Source organism: Plasmodium berghei (genome assembly GCF_900002375.2).
Source record: "Plasmodium berghei ANKA genome assembly, chromosome: 11".
In the NCBI taxonomy this organism is placed as follows: Eukaryota; Apicomplexa; class Aconoidasida; order Haemosporida; family Plasmodiidae; genus Plasmodium; species Plasmodium berghei.
The window spans coordinates 644,442-656,663 of record NC_036169.2 but is presented as its reverse complement, the minus strand read 5'-3'; the positions used below and the strand labels follow the sequence as shown (position 1 = coordinate 656,663).

General features: G+C 20.7%; 3 protein-coding genes across 3 annotated transcripts; all 3 read right to left on the bottom strand.

Annotated features, from left to right (window-relative positions):
- Positions 1–300: 300 nt before the first annotated feature.
- PBANKA_1117300 (conserved Plasmodium protein, unknown function) lies at positions 301–2,346 on the bottom strand (the record flags this gene model as incomplete). The annotated part of the gene is made up of 1 exon (XM_034565709.1): positions 301–2,346. The coding sequence occupies one exon, from the start codon at positions 2,344–2,346 to the stop codon at positions 301–303; it is 2,046 nt and encodes a 681-aa protein (XP_034422379.1).
- An 820-nt stretch (positions 2,347–3,166) lies between these two features.
- On the bottom strand, positions 3,167–5,623 carry PBANKA_1117200 (conserved Plasmodium protein, unknown function; the record flags this gene model as incomplete). Its single annotated transcript, XM_034565708.1, has 1 exon — positions 3,167–5,623. The coding sequence occupies one exon, from the start codon at positions 5,621–5,623 to the stop codon at positions 3,167–3,169; it is 2,457 nt and encodes an 818-aa protein (XP_034422378.1).
- Positions 5,624–8,255: 2,632 nt separating this feature from the next.
- Positions 8,256–8,666, bottom strand: PBANKA_1117100 (histone H3 variant, putative; the record flags this gene model as incomplete). The annotated part of the gene is made up of 1 exon (XM_034565706.1): positions 8,256–8,666. The coding sequence occupies one exon, from the start codon at positions 8,664–8,666 to the stop codon at positions 8,256–8,258; it is 411 nt and encodes a 136-aa protein (XP_034422377.1).
- Positions 8,667–12,222: the final 3,556 nt, after the last annotated feature.

Sequence of the window (12,222 nt, the reverse complement as noted above, 5' to 3'; positions counted from 1 at the left end):
TTTTAAACGTTCTTTCATTTTGTATATTCTTAAAAAATAGAATTGCATAATTCCTTATCCAAATCGATCCTATATACTGGTTAATTCCTTTTATTTTTTTTACCATTTTTAAACATCATTTAATAAAAACTTTAATTAATGATTTATCATTTGGATATATTGTAACATCTTTATGAAAGCAAAAACAAATCGAATTATATCTCCATTTTCACATGAGAATTAGAACAAATAAAAAAAAAATGTCCATATGAAACAATACAAATTTGCCTGTACAACTACACATAAAAATTATGCACATGGTCATGCAAAATATTGTACATCATCATCTTCGTCAATCAACTTTTGGATGAGTAATTTTTCTTTTTCATGATGAGATAAATTTTTCCATTTTAACAAATCAATTGGGATATATTTTATGTGCAAATCTAACAAATGTTCTCTTTTCATATTTGTATATATATCTATTTTGCCAAAATAATCGGTATTTTCATTTGTACATAAATTAATAACATATTTGTCATATATTTTGTTGTTAGATTTTTGGCCTTTTTCTATATGCAAATATAAATGACTAAAATAATAATTATTTATATATATGTTTCTTTTTATATTATTAACTTTAAATATTTTACCATTAATTTTATCATTTATTATTTTATTTATTATTTCAATTTCTTCCTGCACATGTTCATGTTTTTTTTCATTAAAATCATCGTCATCAATCGCTATTTCTTTTATTTCCATATTTCCATTTACATTTTGTTCAATTTTTTGAAGAACACCTTTATTATGTAATTCTTTTAAAATTATATTTTTTATTTCATTTTTATTATCATCGTAAATTTGTTTCTTATTTTCATGTCTATCTCCTTTTTCTTCATCATTTTGTACATAAGAAATATTTTTTTCATTTATTTTAACATTTAAATTATTTTTATTAAAATCTTTGATTTGTTTTGATACAGTTCGGTATTCTAATTCAAAGGTATTAATTTGTGATATATGATCTTCTGTTTTTTTATAGTCAATGCCTCCTTTTAAAGAAAAATATATTTGAACTAGCTTTGCTTTATCATAAACATCACAATCGTTTAACAAATTAAAATTATGAACATTAAATAAATAATCCAACATACACACATATTGTTCATAATTTGACATGTACAGCTTTAGGTAAGTAAATAAATATATTAATAATAATAAATCTTTTTGATCTAATGCATAAAAATGGTTTATAAATTTATTCTCTATTATTGATAATAAACATAAAGGAAAATTATAATTTTTTTTTTCTTTTAGTGTCGAAATAGTAAGTAATAAAGTTAAAGAGCTTGACAAAGGTACACCTTCTATTACATTATATAAAAATGAATTTAATTTTTCATAAAAATAATAATTGTTAAATCCTAGAGATGAATATGAAAAATAAATGTTAATTATTTTTTTTGCTACATTAATTCCATCATCAAAAGTTTCGTCTATTTTATGTTCATTTAAAAAAGAAATGATTTCATTACACACTTCATGTAATAATATTTCATTCTTCACATTCATGTTGTACATTGCTGAAGATAAAAGCATGTAACAGTCTAAACTTATTTTATGAATATTGTTTTGCTCATTTTTATTATTACTAAATCCTTGTGTTAATATCACATTAATATATTCGTTTACAAACTGTAGAAAATCCTGACGTGATGCCACATTTTTTAAATTTTTAAAACTTGAAAAAATAAAAATAAACTGAAAAAACTTATTAACATTATCTTTAAAAAAATTACTTAAATATGATTCTTCATTTAGCTTTACTAATACTTCTTCGAGCAAAACTTGGGGAATAAATTGTATTTTTGAAAAGCATAATATAAACAAAAACATTTCATTGTAATTAAAAATCGAAATTTTTAATTTAATATAAGACAAAAGATTTTTAAATGTTGAATTTTTCCATACATTTATTCGAAATTCACCATTTTCTTCTTTTATTAAGATTATTATTTTATTTAATATGTTTAACATTTTAAACACGTCTATTTCATGCTCTTTTTTTAGGGATAATTTATTTTCATTATTTTCTTCTTTATTTTTTATGTATACAGTAAAATTATTGCCGTTCAGAATTTTATCAACCTCGTTTAAAATATTATTCAAGTTTTTTTCTGAATTTATTCCATGATAATGATTTTTTTTATACCCCAATATGGAACAATAATTATTCTTTATATTTCCATTTCTATTGTAACTAGGGGTATAAGTTATAGTTCTTTCACAATACTTACACAATCTTATTCCCTCATTATTAAAATATCCCTTTGCCAGGTTATTTAGGTATTTTATTTTCCACATTGTGTTATTCTCATTTTTTTTGAAAAGTTATTTGATTACCAAGAGTTCATTTTTACATGACTTTGTCAGAAAAAAAAAAAAAATGAGTTGTAACCCTAAAGAAATGGTGAGCTAAAAAAAAATAATTTAAGGATTATTTAATTAGTGATATATTGGAAATGTTTATCAGGATAAAAAGAGAAATATACGATCACATGGATATATGTGCCCATTCGTTGTTGATTGAGAAAATCACAAAATTTTAAGTCTTATATTTTTTTACTAAAAAAATAAAATAATGAGAATATATTGAAAAAGGAAAATACAAAAATTGTAAGAAAGCACAAAAAAATAAAATTACACTTTCTATTAGTTTTTTTTTTTTTTGGGGGGGGGAGGTCGCTATAATATTTTATTTTATTTGTTGGTTTTTCACAACGCCATAATTTATATACTATATCTACATTTATTTTTTTTTTATAATTATCGAAAATTTGTTTTAAAAAAGTTGGATAAAAATATGAATTTTGTGTGTATATATGGAACAAAGACGGTATGAATTGTCATAATATAAATATAAAAAAATTAATAAAATAGTAGTAAGTATAAATTAAACAATTAACTAATAAAATTAGGTATATGAACAAAAAAATAAAAATAAAACTGATAAATAAATCACTGAAAAAGTATAATAAATGAGAAAAATTAAAAAAGTAAAAAAAAAACAAGCCAATACAAGTATGCAAATATATATATATATATGATGGAATATGCACATTTGCATATATTATAGCATATTTCCAATTTTTCCAATAAGGATACATTTATATATGAAAGGTTCCTAGACGACTACATCATCCATTATATTGTTATTTATAATGTTTATAAATTTGCAAAAAAATAAATTTGAGAAAATTATTAAAATAATCGAAGCGCGAATCAAATAAATTGATCGGCCATCAACACAAATGTCTGAACTTCCATCGGTTTGGACACATAGAGGTATATTATATTCTCGGGTTATAGAAAACATTGTTGATATTAATGTTATAAGAGCAAAGTTAGCTAAAACAAATGAAATATATTTAATTATTTGTATATTCTGGATAGATTTATATTTTATAATAATAAATAATAATAATGATATAGATATAAATAGGAATAATAATATAACATATAATAATATTTTATGAAATATTCCCGCTTTTTTTAATCGTCCTAAAAATTTACATTCTAAATTATATATAGTTGATCCAAAGATATACTTACGTGATAAAATAATTTTTTCATCTTTTAATAGTCCAACATCCCCGATATTTAATAAAGCTTGCAACAAAAAAGAATCATTTAATTTTTTTTTAGAATTGAATATTTCTTCTTCATTATTTTTTAATTGGTTTTTAGATGCTAAATCAATTAAAAAGTTTTCTAAATCGTCTTTTTTTACATTTTTACAATATTGATGTTCTAGTAATGAATCCATCTTTTGGTTTTTATCAATTGTATATATTACATCTCCATTACTATTAATAATTTTTTGTATTCTCTTAATTGTAGTACTTCCAATATTTACATGCACAATTTTTTTCATATTATCTGATTTTAATTTAATTTCATGTTCTTTCCAAGAATCGTAATATAAAGAAGATATTATAAAACCAAAGCATAATACATAAAATATGAAGCATAATAAATTATTATAATTATAACAAAAAAAATGAAGCTCTTTTGATATTTTGGATTTCTTTTTTAAGAGTGTACTTGTTTTTTTTCTTAAAAAAGTATTATTAGAAACAAATGATTTTATTTTATCAAAACTGTATATTTTTTTTATAGATGTAGAGCCACTTGGTATATTTGTTAAAATTTGAAATTTACTATATTCTCGTTCATTAATAAAATCGTCGTCCATACTATTATTATTATTATTATTATTCCTACTATTATTATTCCTACTATTATTATTATTATTATTATTCCTACTATTATTATTATTATTATTATTATTATTATTATTATTATTATTATTATTACTATTATTATTATTATTGTTGTTATAGCTTTCTCCATTTTGTTTATTATTTTTTATAAAACCTTCTTGTCCATTATTCAAATTTATTATTCCAATTCTCTCCTCTTTTACATCTAAAATAAGATTATCACTTGCCTGGATGCAGTATCTAATACTATTTGTATGTTCACCCTTTTCAGTATTTATATTATTTTGGAATTCTGTAAAATTATATTTAGAATCTAAGTTTTTTAAATCAACGTTATTGTCTACTGATACCTTTTTATAATCACTAATATCTTTTATTGTTAATTCTTTTCCTTCTGAGAAATTATTATCATTACTTTTATTATTTTCATCATTTATTATTTCATTATTTTTTATTTTTTCCATGTCTATATTTTCATTAATATATAAATTATCTGTTTTATAATAATCCATTTTTTTATTACAATTTTTATCATCTTCATTATTTTCTCGTACATTTAAAGCATTTTTTTTTTTAAATAAATTAAAAAAGTTATTCTTACGTTTTGATATTTTTTTATTTATTACACTAATAATATTATTTTCATTTTTGTTATCATTTTTTTTTAAATTATTAGAAAATATATTTTGTTCTAATTCATTTTTATTATTCAAAATATTTACTTTTTCACAATTTACTAACTTAGTACTATTATTACCCACATTTTCTTTTGTTAATACATAATTATTATTTATATCATTTTCAAATATAGTTTCTATTTTTACATCTTTATTTTTTATATTTTCATTGTATGGTTCATGTTTTACCCAATTTGCATCTACATCAACTTCATTTCTTTCTTCATTTTGTGAACACCCCCCTTCAGAGATATTATTTTTATTTATATAATCACTTTGGTTAAATTTATTCGATATTAGTGTATTTTCTTCATTATCAAAATTTTCAAAAGATTCTTTATATTTATTCGAATTAGAGGGTTTAATAGATTCAGAGTTATTTTCATTATTACTAAAATGACTAAATTGGATACAATTTTCTTCGTCTATATTTTCTAAATATTCATAATCTTTCTCAGATTCGTCTATTTCATTTACAATTTTTTTCATTTCTTCATTTTGATTATATACATTTTCTGAACTTCCTATACTTCCCATACTTAATTCTTCATTGTCTTCTATGTGATTTCTGTTAAAATATTCATAATTTTCTTTCTCTATATTTATATTTCCGATTTCCAAGTTGCATTTAGTTTCTAATTCTGATCCATCATCAATATGTTCATCCCTTTTAGATTCCATATTATTCGGAAATAGACACGGAAAAATAAGCAATAAAATTATGAAAAATGCCGAAAATTGGCGAAAAATGATGAAGACGATGAATTAATTAACGAACTTTAAGCAAAGAAATAATAAAAAAATTGGTGAGCAATATAAATGAGGTGAAAAAAAAATGTTTATGAAAAAAATTATATTCTTTCTATTTAGAACAAATCAGTTGCAATTTCAAAAAAAAATTCAGAACATTCTGTAATTATAATGTCTATCATAATATGTCAAATTGTAGAAAAAAAAATATAAATACCAAATGATAACAAAATGTAAAAGTTGATAAATTATACAACAAATTTTATTTATTGTAAATTTTACATTATTTAATATCCATCTATTTACTAAAAAAAATTAAAAAAAAAAAAAAATTAAGAGTAGAATTATGCACATGCTATTACTAAAGGCGTCTTATTTTACACATTTTATCCAACATATGTAATATATTATTTGTATTTTTTTTTAATTCTATTTTTCCATGAAATTTGTAAATATTGTTAATTTCCTATATTTAAAATTAATAACACATAGAAAACAAATTAATATATGCATAAATATGGTGCACATATGTTTAATTGTACATGTATTTATTATACATTTAAAATGGCATATTTAATATTATATACAATTCATTGATATTTTTATAAACTTTTACTTTTTATATGAGTTGCACATTTTAACTATTTTCACTATCCATATTTTAGTACATATAAAAATTGAACTCGAAAAATACCGATATACATATACATGTCCACACTTTTCTTTATTTCCCCTTGGGATTCTAGGCCACTTCCCCTTTAAGTATTATTTAACAAAAAAATATATTTCTAATAATTTTATGTATATAACCAAATAATTTAAGATATCATTTTTTATTCTGAACGTCCTCATTTTATTTCCCCACCCCATTGCATTAATGCATATATCACATAAAAAATAAAACGAAACAAATAATTATTATATAGTACTGTTTTATATTTACTGAAGATAACACTTATATTTTTTTAGATTAAATATATATTTTTTTTTTTTTTTTTATCACAATTTCTTAAGACATGTTATCAAATTAAGTAGCTATCATATTATATCCTATGATTTATGTTATACATTTAAAAAATATTGAAATTTAGCATATATTAATTATTTTGTAAAATTCAAATTATATATACATAGCTAAATACTGAGAGAGTTTACATAATATCTTAATCAAAAAAAATGATAAAATATTTGTTTTATTTCTGTATACATATATACACCATTTTACTAACATTTTTATTTATTTAGAAAAATTAACGCAATATACCAATCTTAACATTTACTCAAAATACTATTAAAACCACTTTTCATTTTATACTATTCTTTTAAAATAAACTATCGATACATATATGTATATCTATGTGTATAGTGGTTATTGTGCATAGTCGTATAGACATAGGAATATCAACTTAATGTTTTTAAAATGTTAATAAAAAAAAAAAAATAGCTAGATAAATACGATGTTTACTTTACTATTGTCATTGTCATGCATTTCAACATAATCGAACTAGTATAATTAGTCCCAAAAATCAATGGCTATTTTGTATACTACAATTTTATAAGAACGCTATCGTAGGTTTCTTTAGTTTAATGTATTTTTTTTTATAATAGATGTAATATAAAAACAATCATATAAAATGCACAATATTAAAAAAAAAAAAACTTCAAAAAGTAATAGCTTCTAGTGAAGCCTAAAAAAAGATATATACATATATTATACATACATATGCATATTTAATTAAGTATGAAAATACTTAAAAAAAGAACATAAAAAATGCTTATATATTACATTTTACTAATTATTTTAATTTTTCGCATATTACATAAGTATGAAAAAAAAAAAAAAATAATAAATAAAATAAGCAATTTTTTATGCACAATACGCATAATAACATAGTAAGATATAAATCATTAAAAATAATATAAACATTATTATAATAAAATTAATCCACGCTACATTTTATATATACATATATATAAAATATTATAATATTGAACCTTTTATATTTTTTATTAAATATATATAATATAATAATGCACTATATATACTATCTTTATTTCAATAACAATTTATAACGCTATATAGTGTTCCTATAAAAATATATCCTGTATGGTGGAAGTACGTTCATATATAAATACTGCAAATTTTCTAAAAGTATATAAAGTTCCAACTGCTTAATAAGATTGTACTTATGTGATTTAAAAAAAAACATAAAAAAATTAGAATTTAAACCCTTGTATATATGTATGTATATATATATATATAATACATACATACATACATGTGCAATGTTATATCATATTCATAATAGGTTTGCTATTTCAGCATTTAATACTACTTTTTTATAGTTATTAATATGAATATATTATGGGCACCATACGTCAGTGGTTTGCCCAGATAGCATATGTTACTTATACTTTTATTGTACATATATAATATAAGTTATATACATTCTGGGTTCATTTTCGCATTATTTAAAGTAATATCATTTTTTTTATTTATTTTTTTTATTAATAATATATGATATGCAAACAGTATAAATTAAAAAACATACTTTTACATATTTTATGATCTTTCTCCACGAATACGTCTAGCTAATTGGATATCTTTTGGCATAATTGTAACTCTTTTTGCATGAATTGCGCATAAGTTTGTATCTTCAAAAAGTCCTACTAAGTATGCTTCAGCGGCTTCTTGCAAAGCTAAAACTGCTTGGGATTGAAATCTTAAGTCAGTTTTGTACTCTTGGGCAATTTCTCTTACTAATCTTTGGAATGGTAATTTTCTTATTAACAAGTCAGTAGATTTTTGGAATTTTCTAATTTCTCTTAAAGCAACAGTACCTGGTCGATATCTATGAGGTTTTTTAATACCAGTGGATACTGGAGCAGATTTTCTTGCTGCTTTGGATGCCAATTGTTTTCTTGGGGCTTTTCCTCCTGTGGATTTTCTTGCTGTTTGTTTAGTCCTTGCCATTTTTTATTAATAAAATTTTAAAAATAAATATATAAAAAAAATGATTATTGTAAAAAATATATAATATTATAAAAATATAAAATGTTTGTTTTTGCGTGGTTCAAAATTTTTTTAATTTGGAAAAATATTATTTATTTGTCGAAAAAATATTTTTTAAAGGTATAAATAAAAAAAAATAATTAAATAAATAAAACAATACATATATTATTTTCGTGTATATTTATAATATTACAGGTAACAATTTTTTTTTACAAAAAAAAAAACGTTTATGTACATATATATATGTAATAAAAAATAAATAAAAAATAAATAAAAAATAAAAGTATATACATATGTAAATTAAAAAGACGTTTATATTTTTTTTTTTATCATTTAAGTGCATGTAATATATTGAATTTTTTTTCATTACTTATAAAACCGTATAAATATAGGTTTATACTAGTAAATGTGTTTTCGTATTATATAATATATATGCAATTCATTTTTCCTCCACCCCGCTTGTAAAAACAATATGACCATGGAATAATAAATACTCTTTTATTCTGACATGTACATATTGTATTATAATATATATACTATTATTATATACGTAATATCGTATAATTTATGCAATGTTAATAATATTTTTTAAATAAGAAAAAATATTTCTATTTTTCCCCTTTCATGTGCATATCATATTATATAGAAACCGAATGTGCAAGGTTTTTTTTTTCCTATGATTTTTTATTAGTGTATTTATTAATATTACAAATATCGATAGTAATTATTTATAAACTGTGTTATGATGTTCAGAAAAAAAAACAAAAATTATTTACAAAAAAATAAGTAAATAGCAATGCACATATATTTATAAGTTTTTGTACTTATATTTGAAAGCAAATTTGTCTCCATTTGATATTACAACTTAATATCATTTAATGTATATTATGAACAAGTAATATATATATCAAGCAAATTCATGTTTGTCCATTAAATGTTATGAATGAATTGCTTTAGTTAATATTCAAATAATCATAGTTTTTAATTCTTTATAACCTTACCCCCCCAAAATAGTATTTAATTAATATATTTACTCTTTATAGGAATTGACACAATTTAACATAAATATTATTACTGAAAAATCAGTTATATATATTGTAAACCATAATATATATATTTGTTGTATACACATTAGTTATACCTTTGATAAACCTTGCCTAAATGATATATATAAAATAATTTCAAAAAACTAATGTTATGTTAACATGCATAATTATCATATTAGTGTTACTAAGGGTATTGTTTTATAAATGTATATGTATTATATATATTTATATAACATGATACTTTATGAACGTTAATAAAATATATTAGTCAAACCATAGAATATTTTTAAACTTTAGTTATTTATAAATAATTATGTATATTTATAAAAATATGCTATATTATTAGATTTAAATAAAACAGTATAAATATTTAATAATCATGAGTGTAAATTTTCGTTTCAATTAGTTTTTATCGCGTGATTTTAATAATACGGATTGTATCGATCGAATAATACCCCTTTCAACTTTGCAAAAAAAAAGTTTGGCTATAACAAATGTTTATAAATGTACCTTGTGAAAGTTTATATTTTTAAAAGAGATTTGTTTGGAATTTACTTTTGTCATGTTTTTAAAATAAAAATAATAATGAACAATAATAAAAATACTTTCCTGTATGTACATTAAATATGATTATGTAATCATATGGTTAAAATTATATATATTTACGTAAATATCCGTATTTATAAGAAATATGGATATTTTTTATATGGTTTTAAAATTGTAAAAAAAATTAAAGCGAAGGAAAACAAGACACATAATTTAAAGCCCATATTAATGCATTTATGCAATTTACCCAAAGACAATCGTATAAAGAAATGTGAAATCGTACAAATCGAAAAACAAATTGGTATTATTTCTTTAAAACTAATATATGATTACACCATATACAATACAAAAATATATATATATATTATCATAAATGCAAAGTGTAATATAATAAATAAAAATGCTTGTGTTGATTAGTCGTTAAAACTAAAGGAGGAGGAATGCATAATACATAAGAGTATATTACTTTTTTATACCTAAATATATAATTAAAAAAAAGACACAAAAATAACATTGTTTGGGGTTATATTCTGCATTTAATCACTTATATCTTAAGTAAAAATTGTAACTTAATGATATTACTAAAATATGAATATACACAAAATTTATTTTGGAATAAGCTATAATAAAAACATAATAATTTATAACAATTGGAATATATACATATATATATACATATAAGCGTGCTTCCGTGCTTTTCCTTTAAAAATAAAAGAAATTTAAAAGAAATATCATACTATTTATTCTATATTATAATCATTTCCTTAAATGTTTCCCACGTTTTAAGGGGAAGAAAGAAAATATATATGCTCTTATCATGTACCATTGAATAAAAAATAAAATAAATTATCCTCAGTCTTCTTAATATATTATAAGGTTTTCACAGACTATTAATTCTGTACATGTCATTTTTAGATATCATTATGCCAATGAATTACATTTGAAGCAAGTTGATTATTAAGGCATAAATATAAAAAGGGAAATGGATGTTTTATATTAGATGGTATTACATAAATAGGAATAGTGGTTTTTATAAAACGAGTATAATATATACTCTTTAATGGAAAAACAATTATGTGTTACTAATTAATTTTTTTAATTTTTTGATAAATATTTGTCTGAATAGAATATTGATCAATCGATATAACGTGTGTGTAATGTTTGCCCATAAAATACCCAAATAGGAGAAAAAAATTAAATTATATAAAGAGAATGTATAGACTATATATATATTACATAAATAATAAACATATAAACATATCATAATACAAATAATATGTAAGGAAGACGGTACATGTAGAGTATTATAATAAATAATATAATACGTAGCAATAAAGGGAAAAAGATAAAAGTTTCAATGAAATGCATAATGGAATTATAAAAATAAATGGTTTTACAATTCGCTAACTGAATAATAAATTTAAAAATGAATGCATGCACTGTTCATATAAATTTTGTGTGGATTTGTAGAAGAATATTATTTGCACAAATTATTTTTTGAAAATATATTAAAATGAAAAAACTCGTAAAAGTGTTAATGCACAGTGTGCAATTATTCTGGAGCTATAAACAGCTTTTTAAAAAATATGCATTGAAGCAATGTTTTATTAAGTTTGGATATTATGCTGTATATGCATAATATGTGATAAACGTATCAATAATATGAATGATAGTATAAAATAGTGTGCACTAAAGGGGATATTATAATAATACACAAAATGAAGAGTTGTATATGTAATTGTATAATATGAATACATACAAATGTGATTACACAATATATATACATTGGTATTAACAAAAGGGTAAAATACGAATCATTGTATAAAAAATATATGTATACATAAACAATAAGCACGAATAATGGTAATTATTTAAAAAAAATGAATTATAGAACATGTACATGTAAAAATGCTTAAAAAAAAAAT